This window comes from Orbicella faveolata, unplaced genomic scaffold (assembly GCF_042242905.1).
Source record: "Orbicella faveolata isolate gen_17 unplaced genomic scaffold, um_ofav_v1 contig_13, whole genome shotgun sequence".
In the NCBI taxonomy this organism is placed as follows: Eukaryota; Metazoa; Cnidaria; class Anthozoa; order Scleractinia; family Merulinidae; genus Orbicella; species Orbicella faveolata.
In genome coordinates, this window is record NW_028301540.1 from 30,320,552 (window position 1) to 30,342,811 (window position 22,260).

The 22,260-nt window shown below is 40.5% G+C and overlaps 2 protein-coding genes across 4 annotated transcripts; both read left to right on the forward strand.

Annotated features, from left to right (window-relative positions):
* Positions 1-6: 6 nt before the first annotated feature.
* Positions 7-6,348, forward strand: LOC110054308 (uncharacterized). Its single transcript, XM_020760691.2, has 4 exons — positions 7-723; positions 1,332-1,406; positions 1,943-2,746; positions 4,126-6,348. The coding sequence occupies exons 1-3, from the start codon at positions 90-92 to the stop codon at positions 2,743-2,745; spliced, it is 1,512 nt and encodes a 503-aa protein (XP_020616350.2). The 5' UTR covers positions 7-89; the 3' UTR covers position 2,746; positions 4,126-6,348.
* Positions 6,349-8,018: 1,670 nt separating this feature from the next.
* On the forward strand, positions 8,019-22,227 carry LOC110054332 (solute carrier family 22 member 15-like). 3 transcript variants are annotated; one of them, XM_089285381.1, is made up of 12 exons: positions 8,019-8,161; positions 11,031-11,076; positions 12,924-13,122; positions 14,347-14,450; positions 14,918-15,146; positions 15,613-15,811; positions 16,343-16,561; positions 17,144-17,278; positions 17,687-17,781; positions 18,347-18,455; positions 19,083-19,155; positions 20,296-22,227. In XM_089285381.1, the coding sequence occupies exons 3-12, from the start codon at positions 12,939-12,941 to the stop codon at positions 20,494-20,496; spliced, it is 1,548 nt and encodes a 515-aa protein (XP_089141507.1). In that variant the 5' UTR covers positions 8,019-8,161; positions 11,031-11,076; positions 12,924-12,938; the 3' UTR covers positions 20,497-22,227. The 3 variants fall into 3 exon arrangements, with proteins under 3 accessions (XP_089141507.1, XP_089141508.1, XP_089141506.1); XM_089285382.1 differs by lacking the exon at positions 11,031-11,076 and having other exon boundaries at positions 8,032-8,161; XM_089285380.1 differs by lacking the exons at positions 8,019-8,161; positions 11,031-11,076 and having other exon boundaries at positions 12,837-13,122.
* The last annotated feature ends 33 nt before the right edge of the window (positions 22,228-22,260 follow it).

Below are 22,260 nucleotides of genomic sequence, written 5' to 3' on the forward strand. Positions count from 1 at the left end.
AACACGTGGTCAAGACTAATTAGCGTTTCGCGTCCGCCATTGAGCATGTTGAGGCAGCTGAAGTGCTAAAGAAGACCACAGAAGAAATCATGTCTTCAGAGCCTGAACAACTTCGGAAAATCTTCGTCGGTGGCCTAAACCGTCGTACAACTGAAGAAACTTTAAAGGAGTATTTTTCATCATGGGGAAATATCGTAGACTGTGTTATAATGCGCGAGGGAAAAAACGGCCCCTCGCGTGGCTTTGGATTTGTGACATTCGACAACGCTAAAGCTGTGGACGATTGCTTAAAAGTTAAACACCACGAGATTGATAACTGGGAAATCGAACCAAAGCGATCGGTTCCCAAAGGAGAAGCTCAGTCCAGAACACGCAAGATTTTTGTTGGTGGACTAGCAAGCACAGCTACAGAAGAAGATGTGGAAGAATACTTCACAGGGTTGTGCACGAAATTTGGTCAGGGTAAGGTGCTGGATGTGGATCTGAAGAGAGACAAAGAAAACCCGAACCGCCTTCGTGGTTTTGCCTTTGTCACGTTCGACTCTGAAGAAGTGGTAGATAGCGTATGTTCGATCAGCTTTCATCAAATAAAACTCAAGCAATGTGAAGTGAAGAAAGCTGAATCTCAAGCCACAATGAGGAAGAAGGAAGAACAAGAGATGATCGCCTCTGGTGGGTCTCGCCGGTCTAAGAATTCAGAAGAGAATACGCCTAATTTTGGAGGTAAGAATTACTTGTCTACGCCCAAAGTCCTTCATATACTGGGACAGAAATCTCAATCAAAGTCAGTATAATATGAGAGCTAAGAAAAATCTAAGGAGTCCAAAAATTTAAGAAGAACAACAACAGCTTGCCATCCAACATACGCCAGTTCAGACCAGAGACCCCTTTCTGACAGGCCTTACGGGCACATTTTAACATTTAACAATTTTATTTCTTTATTATTATTTTTGTTTTGTAAGAGCACCATGCACAGCACAGTATTACTTTGCACTATATTAACTTGATCACATGCACCTACAGCAGCACTCCATGGCAGAATGGGCAACCTTTGCCATGTAAAAATGTAAATGTTAAAAAAGTCCACATCCTTTAATCTTTTATTCCATTTTTTTTGGGGGGGGGGGGGGGTGGGGGAAGAAGAACTAGAAAGGAAGCTATTTGCTTCTTTTTTTTTTTTGAGGAGTGTAATTATTCATTCAGTGGATTACCTCGCACTATTTTTCTAACCCCCTACACTTGAACAGTAAACATCTGAAATAAACTGTTTGGTCTAAATTAAACTGCAGTTTGGAAAACTTAGATTGCACAGCCTTAAATTATTTTTTCAGCAAGTTTTCCTGGCTGGGGTCCAAATGTCAGTTTTGGTGGAATGAATGCTGGATTTGGAGGTTCAGGAGGAAGAGGTGAAAATTTTGCTTTATTCGCTATTACTAATAAGCAATAATGGCAAGCAAGCAAAAGTGTTCATACAATCACAAGTAGTACATCACATATATAGCTAGTACAGGTAAGAAATTTTGCATTACAGTGAAATAAACATAACTGTACAGTGGAACCTTGATTTAATGAACCCCTATGTAACGAAGTCCTCGGTATAACAAATGATATTCCTCGCTACAGTACTAATAAAATATATGGAAGAGAACCTTGTTACAACAAAATCTTGTTACAGCGAACAAATTTTGCCAGTCCCTTGGCCCTTCGTTAAATCAAGGGTCCATTGTACAGTGCAACTTAGTTGGTTCTAAAAATGAACCCGCTTGTATTTGTTTTTGCATTGTCATCATGGCGCACAGTTTCCAACAACGACGTCTCTCCAGTGTTGCTGGTCCTTTGGCCTAAACAATATCCACTGACCCCAACTTGTTGTTATCCTACAAGTATTTAAGAAATTAATTGCTAGAGGAAATTAATTAGAGCATACTCAATATTCTTTCAGGAAACTTTGGCGGTGGCAGTGGCAGCAGTGGTTTTGGAGGGGGTGGTATGGCTGGTGCTGGTGGTATGGGTGGCTTTGGAGGTGGTAACTTCAACAATCCAGCAGCAGCAGCTGCACTCATGGCAGGTGGGTTCAACCCAGCGGCTTTTGCTGGATTTGGCCCAGGAGGAATGGGCAACTTTGGTCCCGGTTTTGGGTTCAATGGCATGGGTTTTGGTGGGTTTGGTCCTGGTTTCTTTGGCTTTGGAGGGTTTGGCCCTGGTGGATTTGGTGGAGGAGGTAGTGGTGGAGGTAGCAGCAGTGGTAGTTCTGGAGGAGCAAGTGGATATGGTGCTGCAGGAGGTGGTGGTTATGGCAGAGGTCCTCCTTCTGGGCGTGGTCTTTCCCATAGTAACTCCAGTGGCTATGACAAAGATAGTTATAGTGAGCTTCCAGGTTACGGAATGGGAGACATGAAGGGTGCTCCTGCTGTTGAGCGTAATCCCCCTTCAGTGCTTCCTGGTGCAAGTAGTACTGGCAGCTCTGGCGGTGCATATGAAGGGTTAAGCAATCCAATGGCTGCCCCCTATGGTGGCTATCCTGGATTTGCAGGAGGGTTTGGAGGCTTCCCACCTATGGGTGACTGGAGTCAGTTTGCTGCTGCAGCTGGTGGCGCATCAGGTGGAGGGGGTGGAGAAGGCACTGGTGATTATCAGATCGGTAACTACAGTCAGATGAGTTCAAATTATGGTCCAACCAGCCGTTTGAACAGCCGCAATATCTCTGCAGGGGACAAGAGCAACAGAGGGTATAGGCCCTACTAAGGTAGGCTGATATGTGTGATTTGTGTGATTATAGTTTCTAATTTTTGTACTTGCAAATTCATATGTACACATATACTTTTATAACAGTATTATTATTTTTTAACTCATTTTCATGAGCTTTTTTAAAGAACTGGTAAATCTGGCATAACTTTTACAAAGTCTTCAGAATACAGTTGGATTTGTAACCATTTAAATGGATGGTGAATGAATACCAATAGTAGTTTTAGAAGTAACACTACTGATGGTTTGTTTTATTCACATAATTAAAGCTTCTAAAAGACAGTGTTGTGTTGTAAGTGACATTAACATTCAGTTAATAGATATCAGGGTAAAGTGATTGAGGTGTTCATTGCCAATCCAGATGACATGGAATAAATCTGGTGCTATGAGCCAGAGTAGTATTAATGGAATGTAAAGTTGATGTCAGTAACTTAACCTCATTCATTGGGCTAAGCACTGTTTACATTAGGATTCAGGGGACCAGGAATAACTTGATAAGCTGCCCTCTGATTTTCCAGCCTTATTTATGACAACATTGTAATAAGAAGAATCTCAGAATAAATTTGGCTGATTTCTGCCCCAACATGCAGTTATATACTAACCTTCTATCCCAAACCTTTCTGAAAAGGAATGATCCACAACATTATAAAATACAATGTTGAAAATCAGAGAATGACCCCTTGAAGGTCTTTTCACAATTAAAGTATTCTTTATCATAATCATAAGATGATATTTGTTTTTACTAACAATTTGGATGATTTATCCCAGGATGCTAACTGTCGGTACAGTAAGTATTTAAATGAATTTTAGATATCAATGTTAAGTCAGTTTCTGTGGTAACAGGATATTTTTAAACAATTTGGGTCATTTCTGTTTGCTCTGTTGTGTTGCTTTTGGTACTGTTGCTTTTCTGCTCTTTCACATTTTACTGTGAAGTCTTGTTTCCCTGAAACAGTCTCAAATATGCAGCTCATTTTTACTTTCAATTATCAGGGCTCGAAAATAACTTGAATTCCAGCTTGCCCTTTGGACAAGCAGCTCTCAAATTTTGCTTGCCCTGGGCAAGTCTTAGTTTACCTTTTATTTTCATGTCGTTGGCAGACGACTTGCCTGGGCCCTTGCCTATTGGGTAAGGGAGAATGAAAAGTTCTGCGCCCGGTAGAAAAATTTACTTGTCCTGGATGACTGGACAGCACTTTTTTTGAGTCCTGATTATGTATTGCAAATTAACACTCCGGTGGGTCAATAATAGGAGTGTCAAGGCAAAAGAGAGTTCTGTTGTTGTTGTTGTTGTTGTTGTTGTTGTTGCTGTTGTTGTTGTTGTGTCTGTGTCTGTTGCTATTGTTTTTCAGTCACTAACATTGTGTACTTTAAATGCAGGTATTGTAGCAGTGAGTAACAGACAGTTCAGCAAGTGAAGTACACACAGTTGAAATGGCAGAGTAGACAGACATTCGCAGCCATGGAATCTTATTCAGTTTCCTGTGAGTGTCTAGAGTATGAAGACTAGAAAAGCTGTGACCCTAGACATTGAGATGTAGACAAACAATAGTAACAGTTTTAAGTCTTTTGAATTTTAGTAACTCAATTTTTTATTAGATCTTAGTGTGTGGTGTTAGTAAAATGTAATCATCTCAGTAGTCTAAAATTGCACCTTCTGGATTAAACAGGATGGATAGATAGATTTATTGTCCTCCGGGTTAGAGATAAAAAAAATCTGTAATGGTAATGTAGCACAGCAGAGTTCAATTGGATGTTGCCCAATTTTCAAGTGCAAATATCAAACAATTGGAGATTCTACGCATATCTCATAGTCATCAGTTTAAAATTTTGGGAGTTGAATAGTCCATTTTCGCTATATTAAGATTCCAACATTGCTCCGAGGCTTGGGGGAATAAAACAAAAGAAATTAATTATTCATTCCTCAACCTCACTTGATTTGTTTTGCTTTATTTCCCCAGCCTCAGAGACAAGTTAGAATTTTAATATATTGAAAATGGCCTATTTCACTTGAAGTTCTTCAAGCAAACCAATTGAGTTTGTAATGGTAGAGAAACAAGTCAGTACAAGGGTAGAAGCCCATCTATAAATATCATAGATTAGTGTCTATGTGCCCAGTCTGTGTATGCAGTGTAAAATATGGAATTAATTTTAGAAGCAAGACAGGTAATACAGCACTACAAGCTCTTTCTTTGTAAGGTTAAGGGCTTTTTTAGTGTTTGGCACTGAGGATAGTAAAAGAGTTTTTGTCATACAACTTCTAATTATTGAGTAATTAGTTATTATCGAGTATCTGATCAGGAAAACTTGAGTAATATTGCACCTGGTTTGTGTTGAAACTGGTAGCATAGTTAAATTAAATATTTAATATAAATCAACAAGGATTACTTAGCAAAACTGTGGGGGGAGGGGGTTTATAATAAGGCAGTCATCTCTATATTAGTTGAATTAAAAATATGAACTTGGAGTGTTAGAGTCAGTCTCTTTAAATTTAGACATTTAGAGATTCAGACATTCTATTGAATAAAATTTGTAAGATACAGCATCTACACTCTAAGAAGGTATGTGCAGCAAAACAGGATGTCGCTTAGATTGAAACAGGGTAAACGATTTGGGGGAAGGAGATAATGGTTATTAAGTGCAGTCAATTTTTATTTGGAATAATTTTTTTAAGCACCTAAATAAAACAGCATTTTGATAGGAATACAAGTCAGGTTTTATTTTAAAAGGGATATCGCTTTGCAGTGTTTAGTGCTCCTTGATTCTCCTTCACAACTGTGTACTGTAACCAGATCTTGTAACAGATTAATGTGGCGTAACCTGAATTTTGAGCGCTCTCCTTGAGTCTCGCTCTCCTGAGTGTGTGTCATTTTGATTCAATTTTCAAAAAGGTTTATGACGCCAGGATTTTATAAGAAAAGCTATGAAAGAGTTTGCTTTTTGATTGTGAGGACCATCTCCAAATGTGTCTTTTGCAGTTGTAGTTGGGTTGTCTAGCAACGTTTGGAGAGGTAATTATAAAAGATGCAACACAGCGCTTCTCTCAAGCGTTGTAAGACAGGCAAACGAAGGAAGGTGTGGTGAGGTACATGGGTCCTCAATGGGGTACTATTAATGAGAAAAACTAAAGGGATATCCAGCCTAAAAGAAAATGCAATAAGCTTTCCTTGTGCGTTTTCTGGTTTCAGAAGTTTTAACCTCGCCACGCAATTTTCCCTTATTGCGTGACGAACCACAACGACGTGTGTTTAAGAGGCTTACGTGATCCGGGCGATCGTACTCTGTCACGCGACAACAACTTCTGGTTCCATAGCTGGAAGTAAATTGAGACTTAATTACGTCATATTTAGAACAACTTCGAGGGTGTTTAAAAACGGGAAGAGGTAGCTTTAATTTCGTAGAATATTAACATAGAAGAGAAGAACGGTGAACGAAAGTTCGGTTAGAACATGGTTTATGAAAGTCCCACCACTAGTAAAACAAATATACTCGAGTTATTTGGACATAATGAGGTTTGTAAAATAGAGACGCTGTACAAACGATTGGGTAAGTTTCCACGTTTTGTACATTTACGTTGTGTGCAAATAAATTTTCTTCTTTGTATGTTCGTGTTTTGTTTTGTTTTTGATGAGATCAAGTTCTTTGCGTTGCACAAGGTCCCAATATTGGGTCGATATTCTTACTACAAACGTCTACAGTGCAACCTCCGGTTGCGACCCCCTCTCCTAAGCGACCAGTTTTCCAAAATACCAAAAGTTTCCAAGTCAAATCACTATATTTGGAACCTTTTGTAAGTGGCCGCGACCATTCCTTTAGAGCTAAAAGTTTGAAAATTTCTTTTGTTTTTAACGTTCGTGAGCAACCACTTGACAGATAATAGAGCGGAGATTGGATAATAAGGCGTTTGACATGATCGCATTCCTAAATAGTTCAAGAGACGGAAATTTCTCAATGGGAGGTATCGGATTTTTTTCTCAAAATTGACTTTTCATATGAATGTGTAACATTTCAAACATGCGGTAACTCTCTGCAGTTACCAGATGCCAATGAAGCAAAATTTTGACCCAATGTGATCCTCTCGTAAGCGACCAGGATTGACATTTTCGGTGGTCGCTCACGGGAGGTTCGACTGTGGTTGGTTTTCTCACGTTTCTTTCCTTTGTACAATCGCGAGTTTGTCACTTCATACAAAGAAGAAAAAGTGTTTCTCCTTCCTACATGAGCTTACATGGAAAAAACGGCGCCATTTTTCTCCGTGGCCCAAAAATCGAAGGGGGATTTTCAAATATGCACTCGATTTATGTATGAAAAAGATGAACCAACTACGCTGCTGCTTGTACAATGTATGGGGAGGCGGGTGTGGATAAATGCGCGTCTTCGTGTTTCATTTTCATGCAAGTCAAACTCATTTTCATAAGAAAAGTTTAGCGCGAGGACTCGTTTTGAAACAGAGGCAAAAAGCAACTCGGAAATGGCCTATTTTCAAAAGGGTCCCTTTTTGCCGAGGGGGCGGCGGGGATGAGCACACATGATCAACACACACTTGCCCTCTTTGCTCTGAAATCTCCAGGGTCACGATCTATAACAGGGCTTCCCATCCAACCACCCCCTCCCCGACATACACTCACCCACTTCCATTCCCGATAAGAGTTGATTTAAATCCCTTGAGAAACTAATTTTTTTTTTCATTAAAAAAATGTTTGTATGTAATTGACCATGATAAACATAAAATAGATAAACGTTTGACATTGTTTCGCCTTCATGGTTCGTATGATTTGACTGGCTTAAATACCAGTAGAAACGACAAATTAAACTGTTGCAGCTGCCAGTCCAAGTAAATCAACGCAGCAGTTACTACTTTACAAACACTTGCCCTGAAAAGGCTCAGCGACAACACAGACTTCACCTCAGAGAGTTGTTTTGATTTAATCATTATCAGCAAAATGCAGACCACAGGCACGCATTTGATAGACCATCCATTTCCTGGGGGATATTTCTAGAAATGAGGGAGGAGTCGCTGCAAACACGAATAACTCCCGAAATTGTCAACTGTAACAATTTTCAAAACTGAAAAAAAGTTATTAAGAATTTCAGATCTTTGGAAATCCCTCGAGGTTAATTTATTTGCAGCTGTGTTAAAGAAGTCTAATGGTTGCGTTCAAGTTGGAACTTTGTAGCAGATGCCGGTCGGGTCCCTCATAAATTTACGGTCTCACTGGGGTCAAAGTGGCGGGAGCTGAACAATAACATAACAATAACATCACATATTCCAGAAGAGAGATGACCTGTTGACTGACATTTTGGCAGTAAGGAACGATCGCTCTGTGCATTCTGCAACGAAAACATGGAAAGCAGTTGAGCCCTGCAGGCTAATGTGTATACATATGGCCTGTATTAGAAGAAAGCTCTGAGAAAGGTGGGTAAAATGTGCTAATTATGACTATGTTAATGACAGAAAATAAGACAAGAAAGAATATTGCGTTATTGTTTATCGCTATGGAGCGATTTGAAGAATCGACATTTAGCAGCTCGGCATAATTTGTTGGACGCAGTGAATGGTTCATGGATCTCAGTTTGCAATAGATATCAGGTTTATTTTTCCTCATCAAAGCTTGCTCGCTTTCTACCGGGGAAGGGTATTTGTTTTGTGATTCGTTTAAGGTGATGTTAGACTGAGTCACATGGAATCCAGAAACAGACTTAAAATGTTCAGTCTGAGATCGATGCTGCGCAAAGTTTGAACCAAGCTCTAGAATGAACAAGCTACACTGAAAGGTCAACGCGAACGTCAGCGGCGTGACCTTGATAAAAACTGATCGAATTCTTTGGGCTTTTTCCAAGCTAAGTTTAAAGCAAAACAAAAACCGGAAAAGCAAAGAGAAGGGAGGCTTGCCTAATGGAAACATTGTTTACTTCTTGCCTTTTGCAAATACCAGACAAATATGAACTTATTTTCATAGTTCATGTTTCGACTATCTATTTATATATCCAGAAAGATGAAATGAGTACCTCTCCTCTTTTATTTTCAGAACACCTTTAAAAATGCTTTCAGAATTTTAATTCATGACCGAACTGTTTTAACGAAACGAGTGGTTTAGACAGATAAGAAAATAGGAGGAGCGCGAATTCCAGTGCTAAAACTCGTTGGTAGACAAATTCATGCTGGCAAGCGTCTGTCAGATAAACAGGGTCCATTTTGGTTTTGTATATTTCCAGCTTTTATGACTCACTGCCAACTGGTTGTGACATGTACAGACCCAAAAGAGAGCTAACTTCCAGACAACCAACTGTTACATTCATGTAATCTGTTGAAAACTAGCTAGTGACTCACTAGTCTGTTGGTCAAGACGGAGACTGGACACACTTAGATGCTGTCAATGTCACCTCCCCCTGCACCCTTTCTCAGACCCCTCCCCTATCGGGATTAGCGTTGATACCATGCAGACTTGTAACACATGTTTTAAAATCTCCAATTATCGTTCCAGGAACTTCTTCCCCTCATAGACCTATTCCAGACTTATTATTTGCATTTCTGACGTGTGGATCTTGACATCATGAGATCGTTCAGGATCACTCCCTCAAAAGGGGCGTGATAAAACAGGGCGCTTGATTTGCAAGTCGCAATACTAGAAAAGTACGTACAGGTAAAAATGAAAGGTTTTTCCTTTCACTTACCGCCTGTTTATACATTTACAAAAGCTCTGAAGTTTCAGGGAAAACAACGCATTCTTTCATATTTTATGTTACACTTGAAGCCAAGTGAAAAAAAATAACACGATCATGATCGATTGAGTCCATTTGCACTTCCATGTGGCGAGTAATATCAATTAGTTTTATTCGTAGAATTCCACTAGCACACTATTATAGGAACCGGGAGCGAGCCTTCTAATTGCTTGAGAATAACCTACTGACTGTTCTATATCCATGCCTGTCTATACAAAATACCATTTAGAATCTTTACGAAAACGCGAAGTTAAAATCATTTTGTTCAAAACTCAAACGTTTGACCAGATCTTCACACGGCCATGGTCAAGCCATTAATTAAATTGTGCGTTCACGTCTTTGTCGGTCTGTGGGCGATGCTAACTGGCTGTAAGTATACAATAGTTCAGCCAATCAGATTGTGGAATTTCCAATCTAGTAGAATTCTTAGTGCACAGTGGCTGGATGTCTTTTTCAAGATGGTAAAGTTTTCTTTTTACGAAGTTTCGAAGGAAGCATGGACAAATTACTGGATACTTCATTTCCCGAGAAGACTTTAAATATAATACCACTTTTATTGAATGCACTGAGGGAAGTCAGTTTTTCAAGAGGTGATAGTTGATTCGGCCTTCGGCCTCGTGAACTTGTCTAACTTTTGCTCCTCGGAAATCCTTGTGTACACACATAAAGAATGTTCCCGCGGAAATTATGCAGATTACAAAAGCGAAGTCGACGAATAAATATAAAGTGGAAAAGTTTCATACCTTTTAATTATTTGTTGGCTTTTTGATATCATCTACTGGTCGGGGGCCTCCCTTTTCGACAAAAAAAAATTCTGAATTAGTCATTTTCGTTGTTGTTTTAAGAGGACGGTTTAAAACTGTACCAAGATATTTGTCCTGGTTTCCGCCCCGCTGCCTTTCCGCTTTGTTCAATATCGTTCTCGCTGTGCGACTATCAACCCCTCATTCAAGCAACTCGATAATACGTAGCATTCAGGCCCCATACTTAGCTTTTTATCAAAGTTATCAGGAAAAACAGCGCGGATTTAAGTGAAATTACAACAACAACAACAACAACAACCATTTATTTGTACTCACAATTTATAAAATAATTACAATAAACATTAAATTAGTATAGAGTACTGCCTGCCCAAAATAACCATAAGGGCTAAAAAGAATGGGCAGACATTAAGTTACATAGATTATTTATACAGTTATCGGTCGGTAACACACTTACACACACACACAAATATAAAGATACAAACAGAATGGAAACTTACAGCGGAACAGAAGATATCCTTATGAATTAATTAAAATAATTGTAATATTTAATATGACTCAATAAAGTGTATTTTTAAGCCTTGAGGTGATTCATGTTGAATGGCCACAGTGTAAAAAACCTGTGGCTTCTGTTAATTTTGTTGTGTCCCCTTTATTGTTTTAAAAATACAGAGACTTTTGTCTCTAGAGCGTTGGTCCCATTAGAATGCCCTCTCAGAGCGATTAATTTACATGTTGATGATGTAGAGCGTTTTGCATAAAATTGTACATCAACAAAGGAAGCTCTGTGTTTATTTTCAGATCTTTTAGATTTCCACAGTTTTCGCTGAAGAGTAACCTGGTTTAGGTGAGTGCCTAAATTGTGTAACCAATAACAAACCCAATGGCAACCAAATATATCGCATTTTAAAACTTTTCTCGAAGAGATATTATTGAAATATGGCGATTGAGTTTATTCTTCAGCACGATTTTCTAAATTGAATGTTAACTGATAGGTCAATAAGTCTCACAGAACATACTTGCAAAAACATTTATGATGCTTTCGTATGATGTATGGTGTACGTGTTAGTGAGGACAGCTTCACTTAAGTATTCCTTGTGGATTATCCTATCGGGAGCTCAAATAGTGAGATAAAACATGTACATCGATGTTGTTGATCGCGCACAGAATCTGGTAGTAAACGGTGCTACAAAACAAAGGAGAAGCTGCTACAAACCACGCAAATGGCTGATATGGCGTGAAGGGATATCAGGTCATTGAAGGAAACTTCGAGGTCTGGAGAAGCTGAAAACCCCCAAATCATGAAAAGACCTGAATTACTTCGCAGAGTCTTCATGCAAAAACTGCGTGTGGATTCAGCAATGAATACTGTACAAAGGTAAACAAGGTTGTCATCTTGGAATACAAATTGCGATGAGCGACTCATAATTTATCATTGTAAGAACATCAAACAGAGTTTTTCTCACGCTGCCTTGGTACATATATATGTCGACGGGAGGCAAGGCAGTGGTTCTTAAGCTTCTAGGAGCTGAGGTCCGCGCATTTTTTCGAGTGATTTTCGCTTTAATGGAAAAGATAACATTGTTGGTGATTTCGTTGATTCTTTGCCTAACACCTCACTACAATGAAGCCCTAATCCTAATTAGCAAGGAAACAATACATATTCCATTTGCGTGTGTTTATGAAACCGGCAGCGCACAATTGTTTGACATTTCAAGCGTCACGATAGGATACCCTTCTTTCTAGCTGTTTGCGAAAGCTCAAGCGTCGAGCAAAGCCGGAGAGTTTGCTTGTTTGTTGTTAAAAAAGGGTAGACATGATTATTTTTTTATGTCACACAAACAAAATCGTTTCAAAGAATAGGCTTTTGGTGAGGTGAATCCAATAAACAGATATCTGAACCTTTGTTGCCTTATTTCTCTTCTAAACGCCCCGGGCGTTTATTTCAAACTAGGGTTGGTAGAACCGGCGCTTATTTGCTTCTTGTTCATCAATTGTGACACCCACGTATCTCGCCATTATACCTAAAGCTTCGAGTAAATACACCTGAGGGACTTATTTACAACTTTAACCTTGACACCCAGCTACGGGAGGCCATTACTTAATGAACCCATCCGGGAACCGACGTTTACTAATTACCCTTCCACGAATTCATGTAGATTAGGACATAATCTTGTCGTTACAAGTAAAGATATAAAATATCATTTACTCACTTGTATCTTTACCATCTGTGGGTATATAACGAACTCACAACGTGACCAGCTCCCAGTTGGCTTGATGGCTCATTTGGCAGAGCACTGCACCATTATCGCAAAGGTCATGGGTTCGAATCCCGTTCAAGCCTGAATTTTAATATTTGTTAGGCTTTAATTTCACAGCTGTCTTCATAATCTTGCAATCATCGGTCGTCTAGTTAGGTGTAACTAAAAGGCGGCTTTATTTGGGGAAGGAAGCCAGGGAGGGATGGGTGGGAATAATGTGAGGCACGTTTACTTAACGTTTTCCCGCCTTTTTGAAAGCCATACAAATGTAGTGCGAAATACTAGGTAACTTCTGCCATGTCAAATACCGCGACAAAACAGTAATCGCTCCTCCCACCTACCCCACCCACACAATTCTCAGATGCCAAAGTCCCGCGTGGGCCAACTAGTTTTTCACCCTCCCCACCCTAACGCTCTTTCTTGTCGTTTGCAGTTTATAATCGACACAATGACTCTGAGTGTTGACGGCTTTCTCGCCAAGATTGGCAGCATGGGCCGGTTCCAATGGATTCTGGTCTGTGTGGTGGGTGTCATGTTGGTCCCCGTCACGTTTCAGACCCTGATCATGACGTTCCTCGGTTTAGAGCCCCCCTGGAGGTGCGTCCGTAACAGCTCCGTTTGTAACTTCACTCGTAAGTGTGTCCAGCTGTTTCCTTTCGCTATTTTAAAGGTTTTGTCGGTATTTGTTTGGTAATTCCATCTTGCTCCTTAAGATGCTTTGGCGATAAAGTTAATTGTCATAGATATCTTCTTCACCCTGGTTTCAACAACAACAACAAAACAGTCTGTAAAATCTGCCTATTAAAAATAAATCATGCAAGCCAACTGTGTATAGGGGACATTCGGTCATGTAACGGAAAAGAGAAATTAATATTGAGACCAAATTAATAATGAGATCGAAGGCAAATCGATCGAAAAAGTAAAAGAAACCAAATTACTTGGCTTGGTAATTGACGAACACCTCTCATGCACAAGGCATATAGACGAAATGAGCAAAACGGTATCCTCAGCCATAGGTTCCCTTAAGCGTGTCGGACCATTCATCTCTGAAAGTACCCCTCTCCAAATCTACCAAGCGTTGATTTTATCCCACTGACTATTGTAGCCCTGCTTGGGGTGAACGCAACTTTACCTTGAGCGATAAACTCCAACAACTCCGAAATAGGGCTGCTAGGGTCATTACCAAGTCCAGTTATGACACAAGTGCCAGTTTCCTCTTAAATAGATTCCAATGGGACAATCTTTCCATTCGCAGAAAAAAACGTAAGGCGATGTTGATGTTTAACACAATTAGGGGGCTTTCTCCGGCGTACCTGCAAAACTTATTTAGCATACGCAGTACACCGTATAATTTTAGAGACTCTGAGATCAAACTGGACTTGCCCAAGCCGCGCACAACTACTGCAAGCGTGGCTTTGGCTATAGCGGGGCGCTATTTAGGAAAAGCCTACCCGTTTATTTACGGAAATCAGACTCTCTTGGACGCTTCAAAAGGGAAATTGACCAACTTTATAACAAATGTCAGTCAGGCTCTCACACGGCAATCTTGTAAAACAGTGTACTTATAATTGAACTTCTTTTTTTCATACTATTTTAATAATTCATTGAAGATTCTACCGTGTTGAAATAAATAAAGTATATATGTATGTATCTCTCCCCGCCTCCCGAACTACCTCCCCCTTAATATTTTGTCAGGCTGCAGGAAAAATTCGGCGGAGCACAAGACAAGGACCTTGTCGATGTTTGAATCTTCTCGGTTTGGAGTCTAGCCAAAGCAACAGCAGTTAGCACCATTGTTTGCTCAATAATTGCAAAGAGCAAGTCTACTTACACAATGATTTATCGTTGTTTTGTAGAGGAATTCAGTCCAACGGGTGATGATCCAAACAAGAATTTTAGATGCCGCATTAATGAGAGTGAATGGGAGTTTACCAAACCTTACACGTCCATCGTCACCGAGGTACACCAGATCTAACTTGAAGTAATATCTTCTATTTATCGATTTTTGTATCATCAGTCTAGTCTTGTTTCCAAAACCAAGGGGATAAGTACAGGGGAATAGTGTACAACATGTTTTGAGCAAGGTATTCAAGGTACAGTGGAACCCCGCCTTGCAGGAACCCTGTCAATACGCCACCTCGTTATTACGACCACTTTATTCTGGCCCAAAAAAAAGCTCAGTCAGTCATTTTCTTATTTAAAGAACCCCTTTAATACGGCCACCCTGTTAATATGCAGTACGGCCAGATTTTTGTGGCCTGTTGGTGACTGCATTAACGGGGATCCACTGTGATTGCAACAAGAAGTTGCACTGAGTTTTTCATTTTGATCGACTGATGTGTTGAGCGCCATCCTCTGCCGCTTTCCAGCAGCTGTTTATACGAAGATCGTTATTTATTTTATTTGTTTTTGCCTTTGTTTCAACAGTGGCGTCTGGTTTGTGGCAAATCTATACTGGGTGTTCTGACTAACTCTATCATGTTCTTCGGCTGGTTTGTTGGGAATGTGGTGTTTGGAATCTTGTCAGACAAATATGGTCGTCGTAAGATTCTCTTTCTGTCTTCCAGTCTCGTATGCTGGGTGGCCTTTGCAAGTTCTTTTGTCCCGTGGTACTGGCTTTATGCCATCCTCAGATTCATCATCGGCTTTGGTCTAGGTAAGTATCACTTAGGCTCAGGTGAAACGTCGAACTTCACATGAGACGAACTAAATTGCAATTTGATTCGATTCAAACGGGTAAAGCTCAACCGCTGGGTCAAACGTCAAACTTAATTCGAATTTAGATCGACAAGCACGTTTTATCTGTTTACTTTAGAGAGATAGGACGCGTTGGTCGATCTAAATTCAGTGGGATGAACTCACTTGAGTCAAACGTCGAAGTTTTCGTGAGCTTAATTCGCTCAGTTTAGTTCGTGTCATGTGTAGTTCCACGTTTGACCCGGGCCTTACTTACTTACCAGTCAGTTTTTTTTAAACTTTTTATATCATTTGACAACATTTTTGTTGAATAAGCTGTTTACCCTGAGTCCATTTCCTAGCCTGAAGTCTAGCCCTTGAGTCAAAAGTGCTTTTGATGCGCTCGGTCAGGGGACTAATACCCAATTATTCCTCTCTGTCCCTAGGAGGAGCCATTGTGTGCCTTTTCATTATGGCCACTGAGTACGTAGGTCCCACGCACCGCGCCATGGCAGGCACCTTTACGTGGTACTTTTGGACCGGGGCTCTGATGATGATAGCTTTGTTGGCTTACCTGATAAGGGACTGGAGGAAACTTTCTATGATCACCTCTGCTCCAGGCCTCTTGCTGTTCATCTTTTGGATGTAAGATGGAGATGCCAACTGATCAATTGATGCTTAGTTTTTTAACTCAAGGGAGGCGTGGTGGCCTCGTGATTAGTGCGCTCGACTCCGGATCGAGCGGTCCGGGTTCGAGCCTTGGCCGGGGACATCGTGTCGTGTTCTTGGGAAAGACACTTTACCCCACAGTGCCTCTCCTCACCCAGGTGTATAAATGGGTACCGGTGAATTAAATGCTGGGGGAAACCCTGCGATGGACTAGCATCCCATATGGGAGTAGAGATACTCCTAGTCACTTCATGCTACAGAAACCGGGATAAGCTCCAACCTGATGGGCCACTTGGCTCGTATGCAGACTTCTTACATTTTAAACTCAAATATCATACAATTTACCCGGTGTTAAACAATGGTTCTATTTATGTTTCAAAAGTGTTTTGAATGCCGAAAGGTTTTGACTTAGCTGGGTGTTTTTAACAACCAAGGGTGAAGGAGGCGGGATGGCAATATTTCGTCATTTCATAACAAACCTTGCGCTCTTTTATTTTTCTTGTCCAGACTTGTTCCTGAGTCAGTTCGCTGGCTGACGACGCACAAAAGAACCGGAGAGGCGGAGAAACTTTTGAAGCAAGTGGCAAAAACTAACAAGAAAACAATGCCCGAGGAGAGCCTGGGTCTACCGGAAGATCAAAAAGTCACAGAACGGGAAGCGGGTTTTATGGATTTGTTTGGATCCCGTTCGATGACAAAGAAAACTGTTATCTCTTGGATTTCTTGGTGAGAGGTAGCTTAATTAGTAAATTTATATTGGCCGACGTACTAGATAATGCCCAAGGCTGATGGTCTACTGAAACAGTTGACCGAGAAGTACCAAACCTCGCGATTATCTGAGAAATTTGATAAAAGATTCAGGTCCCATCCATACTACACCGGAGGAATTTGAAAACGCAGCTTTATTTCTACAGCTCATGAAAACGGAGACGGAAGCTTTTCAAAAACGCTCTTTAAACCGGAGGAATTTAAAAATGCCAGCTTTTCGGTTTCGTGTGGACGGAGAACATTTTGAAAACGGAGCTTTTCGAAAACGAGACATTACGATAATAATATGATTTCCCTGCCCGGGTTTACCTTAACTACAAATCCAAAATGACTGGTGATTGGTGCGTTCTCAAATTCCTCCGGCGTATAGTGTGGACGGAAAACATTTGATGTGTTTTCAGAGTGAAACTTCCGTTTTCAAATTTCTCCGGCGTAGTGTGGACGCGGCCTTAGAAATAGACTTGAGAATAAAACGATTTAGAATTTCAGGCAATGATCGTGTTTAGAATAACTCCGCGTTATCTTCTTGTTTCCTAACAGGTTTGTTAATGCTCAAGTGTACTTTGGTGTATCGTTAGGTTCTGTTCTGTTAGGTGGCAACATGTATCTTAATTTCTTCCTCACTTCGTTGGTCGAAATTCCTGGCAACGCCTTTGCAATATACGCCATGAACAGGTTGGTCCGCTGTCAACTTACAGGAAATTTATTTAAAGAAGTTAAGACGTTTTTATGGAGAGGTTGTGTACCAGATTTAGTTTCGTGATAGCTTTAATTTGACAGTGATAAACAAACTAAATGACTTCAGAACATAGCGAGATTCGTAGGTAAAATATAAATTCACTTTTTAATCGACGTTATCCTCGGCGTCGTCGTCGTGGTTACTTAAACTCCCTATTGGTAGAGAACAAAATCGTCGGAGCCTATTTGTTGGTTAGCTTTGTTTCTCAAAAGAAGGCGTTTTCTTTGTGTTTTTGGAAAACTGAGAAATAGTTTTTCCGACAGTTGTCGGGAATATTTGTTCAAGAACCTTCAGAATGCCGAGTGAATAAACCTGACTAATATCATTTTGTGTTTTCCCCTCAGGTTTGGACGAAAGAAAGTAGTAGTTATTGGTTTAGTTGTGGCAGCTATAGCTAATTTGCTAGTAACAGTCATACCAGACGACAGAGATAACGCAGGTGACGCGCTTGAAATGATTTATGCCCAATATCTTTTGTTGTTTGTCGTATCTCCAGGTTGTCTTCTTTGTAAAAACTTGGTCTAAACTCGTAGACGTCTAACTCGTCTTTTATTGATTTATTGAAGCCCCAGTCGCAGGTTTAGGAGATAAGCTTCCAGGACTTTATTTGTAAGGAGTCCTTAGGTAAACAGAACGAGCCTTCAATGTGACCATCGCAGTTGTAATCGCAATTCAACCAAGCTACATATAGGCCACAGGTTCGAATCTTGTTGGAGCCCCAAAATCGTTTTTTGGGCTTAACTTGCAATTGTTTAAATACCGATTACAACTGCGTTGGTCACATCTTCATTTTATTTGTATTTCCGCAGTTCACATCATTCATTCTAAGAAGGACCTACCTTGATATGCAATTCGTTTCTTTCTGAATTGAAGAAAGTTACACATTACCGTACCCGAACCCTTCCATGACCTCCAAGAAGACTGTAAACAATGGCAGTTGAAATTTATTTGCTAAAATTATTTATTAACTGAATTTCTCTTTGTTACGTTGTTGTCTTCTGTAGGGTTTGTAGCAGGACGTATAATCTTTGCAATGGCTGGGAAGTTCTCTGTCATGAATTCTTTTGACGCCATCTTTGTGTTCTCGTCCGAGTTGTTCCCTACCGTTGTGCGGTGAGAAAAAAAATGCTTGACCTTTTTTGATTTTAAGTCTCAGTATTTATGACCATATCCGTCTGGCAAAGGTCTCGGGAACCTCTGGACGTCTTGGTATATGTATTCCAAACAATAGGAAATGTTTATATTAGATAAGAAGCCATTTTAAAAGGAGAAATTTCGACATTTAGAAATGGAAACCATGACACGTTAAAGATGCAAGGTCAAAAAGAAAGACATTTTTGATAATTTTAATGCTTGAAAGACAAACATGAAATAACTGAGATACTACTCGCGCTCTCATTGGTCGATAGGTGTGTCTAGATGAGGGTATATGTTAACACGGTTGTGACGTTTAAGATTCGCGCGTATTCTTGCGAAATAAAGATATAAAAGCAATAGAGCACTTTTCCCGTGTTTACATTGCCTCATCTGAACACTCCAGGGGTTGGGAAAATTCGAGACAGTTATTCAAACCCTTGGCTGCGTCTCGGGTTTGCATAACTGTTTCAAATTTTCCCAACCCCCCCCGCCCCCCCCCCTCGTGTTTGGATGAGGCTATGTAAACAAGGAAAAGGTGCTCTTGACTTTTGCTTAAATGGAACGGTGTTAAGAACATAGAAACTTAAATTTCCTTTTTCACAGAAATGTTGGGCTTGGCACATCTTCTGCTGCAGGAAGACTTGGCGCCATAACGTCTCCGTTTGTCATCTGGCTGGTAGGTGTAATACAACAAGCTTAGCCTGTTTATCCTGTGTGACCAGGCTTTTGCTTTTTTGCGCGAATCTTTGCATTGCTCCTGTCGTACGAATCGCGATATTGACCGGGCCGCGCCGAACACGAAGGAAAATTGTTTCTGCATCCTCTTTATACTCATCTTGGAGAGCATAGATGGTGCAGTGATTAGAGCGCTCGCCTCCCGCCAATACGGCCCGGGTTTGATTCCAGCCCAGTGTTGTGTTTGCCGTTTTGTTCTCGTCTTACTCGGAGGGTTTTTCTCCGGGTTCTTCCCGATCCGGTTTTACTCCCTCCACAAAAACCAACATCTCCAAATTCCAATTCGACCAGGATAGAGGACCTGCATGAAAACCACTCAAGGCTGATGGGGCTTCCTCTCTAAATATTGTAATCATTCAATTATTTCTACCCGGGAGGTATGCCCTATATTTCTAGCGACTCGGATATGCCCGGTTAAGCCAAACGAGCCCTGCACTGCAGGTTAGAACCTCTTGAGTATACAAGCAATGTTCCGCTGTACACAGACATTTCCCTTGGCGAAAAATGTGATTTCTGACGATTTAGGGACGAATTAGTCAGAAATTATTATTCTGACGGAACAATGGAGAGGTTCGCGAGGTGTCATGGGAATTTAGGGACCAGTTAGGCTTTTGGCGGGAGAGTTACGTCATTCTAGGTTGCTTAGTCTCCCTGTTCGTGCACATTTTTCATTAACTTTTGTTACAACACCTTGTAAGTATAATTGCAAATGTCCTACCTTATTAATTTGTATCCTTTCCTCGCGGACTCGTGCTGCCGCCATAGATGAGGAATACGTTTTCACATATTCTTTAGCCAAGTCTAAAAGGTGTTTTTTGCAGGATTTCGTCTCTGGCGTAGCACAGGTTCTACCCTGCAATTGTTAGAACCAATAGTTGTAATTTGCGAGGATATAAATTATCTTATACGACGGAATACATCTGCATCAGATGAGTGACTCACTGATGCATCCTCAATAAACTACTCACATTGAATGTCTCGTGTCAGTGTAATCAGAATTCTTGTTCTGCGTGTATTCGCAAAAGACAAAAACACAAAATGCCGGAGTCCTTAAATACTGACTTGTGATTTTCTCCCACAGAGTCGTTACATGGCTCAGTTGCCTTACATCATCATGGCGGTGGATGCATTCGTGGCAGGAGTTCTATGTTTACTCTTACCTGAGACTAACAAGACTCCAACAGCTGAGACGCTAGATGGCAGTGATTCGCACGCATTGCCGGCCCTTCTGGCGGACAAAAACGACGATGACGAAGATCAAGAGAAAATGACAGTAATGTGAAGATACAAGAGTGCAACAAGGGAGGGGAGGGTGATACATGCTTAATGCCCGTGCTGGTCAGCGGTGCAAAGTATTCCTACAATCTTGCACAATTTAAATGAAAAATTAAGACCACCCCTTCCCCCATTTCAATGATGGAAAAAATGGCGCGCTTTTGGTTTAGCGCCAGTTCATCATTGATTCGGAGGCGGGGGGGAGGGGGGGGGGTGGTTTTATTTCTTATTTTACTCTGACCAAGATTGTAGTGTCTCTTAGTGAAAGACACCTGTTACGGAGGTTAATAGATATTTACTGTTTTGTTCTTAGAAAGTAATTTACAATTAGACAGCTAGCTCGAGTTTTCTATGAGTGAGTAATTAACAAAGGCGAGGCCGAGTTGGTTATAAAAGATGAGAACCAGTAGTGTAATAGTTTTAGTAGACATTATAATGAATAGCGGTCGAAACCCTACAATATTAGTTTAGGTATTTTTGAGCCAATATTAAGAATGGTTTCCCCTTTGAAGGCAACACGCACGATCGTGGTCTATCGACGAATAGACCGGTCGACGAAAGAACCAATCACAATCGTGAATCAGCAATAGATAACGCTGATTGTCTATCAGCATTTAGTAGAATTCTACTAGTATACTAATGCAAATGCTGCAATCTGATTGGCTGAGTTACTCGTATACTATCAGCCATTAGAGTGCAGCGGCTGTCGGTCGTCCACGAAATGCACTGGACAATGTGCTTCTTACCACATTTTGACGTCATCTGTGATCTATTACTGAACAGACGCACGGCAACATGGAATCTATTTGTTAAACAGAATGGCATTGCTTTTTATATTTTACCTTTTTTAATATTAAGAGTTTATATTTCGCTTTCTCTGAAAAATATGCTGTAAATACAAAGCCGAACGCTATTCTATGTTACTGTGTATAAATAGAAACGAAATGTCTCGATTATTGAAAACAATATTAATTGGTGTGTACCACACAAGTAAATAGTGCTTTTCGCGCTCTGATTGGTTAACTCGGAGGTGATTAGCAAGTACTATTCACCACCAAGCAGCCGGCGCGAGAGATTTTAGAATTTCCGACCGCTTGACACACATAAAATAACGTTTTGGTCCGCTAATTATTCAGCTTGTGTGGTATATACTAAAACAATTATTCACCTCGGTGTCGGTGAAAGTGATGGATATTTACCTCCACTTCGGTGAATAATTGTTAATTATTATAAGGCACTTTCCATACGATCACAAATTCCGGTTCGAAAATCAGAAAATTTTTAGTGACAAAAGGAACAGCTTTTTCTTGTAGACTAACGAAATGTCTCCACAGTTTCCGGCGAAATTAAAAAAGAGAACAACTTTCCGGGAAACGCCAAAATTATTCGAAAGTTTGTTCCCCAAAGTTTCAGCTCCATTCGCCCGCATTTCTGTATTTCTGGAATTTTTCGTTGAATGGAAAGTACCAAGGTCTAAGCATAGTTAATAGAGGGAAATGGTGTATGAGCGCAAAGCAAATGATTGTGCACGGTCGTGGACCTTCCAACATAAATCGGCTTGGCATCTTTGTTTGCTCCCCTGATGTTTGCCGGACTTCATAACCAGTCCCCTCTATTAACTACGTCTAAGGTAGACTTGTTTAATTAAAGCTGAGGTAAGGACTATACGTCTGCACTGTAACCGCTACACAGCAGGTCAGAGGAGAAATTTTGAATAGATGAGCGGCGACTTAACAAGTATTGGTCTTGGCGTCAGACCCAGTTTAGAGGA

What these genes read in the sequence shown, in the direction of transcription:
- LOC110054332 (XM_089285380.1), top strand. Translation starts at nt 12,852, where the DNA reads ATGCCAAAGTCCCGCGTGGGCCAACTAGTTTTTCACCCTCCCCACCCT. An exon ending in CATCATCGGCTTTGGTCTAG is followed by an intron (nt 15,147 to 15,612) that starts GTAAGTATCACT and finishes CTCTGTCCCTAG; the next exon opens with GAGGAGCCATTGTGTGCCTT. An exon ending in CTCCGTTTGTCATCTGGCTG is followed by an intron (nt 19,156 to 20,295) that starts GTAGGTGTAATA and finishes TTTCTCCCACAG; the next exon opens with AGTCGTTACATGGCTCAGTT.
- LOC110054308 (XM_020760691.2), top strand. Translation starts at nt 90, where the DNA reads ATGTCTTCAGAGCCTGAACAACTTCGGAAAATCTTCGTCGGTGGCCTA. An exon ending in GAATACGCCTAATTTTGGAG is followed by an intron (nt 724 to 1,331) that starts GTAAGAATTACT and finishes TTATTTTTTCAG; the next exon opens with CAAGTTTTCCTGGCTGGGGT. An exon ending in TGGAGGTTCAGGAGGAAGAG is followed by an intron (nt 1,407 to 1,942) that starts GTGAAAATTTTG and finishes ATATTCTTTCAG; the next exon opens with GAAACTTTGGCGGTGGCAGT.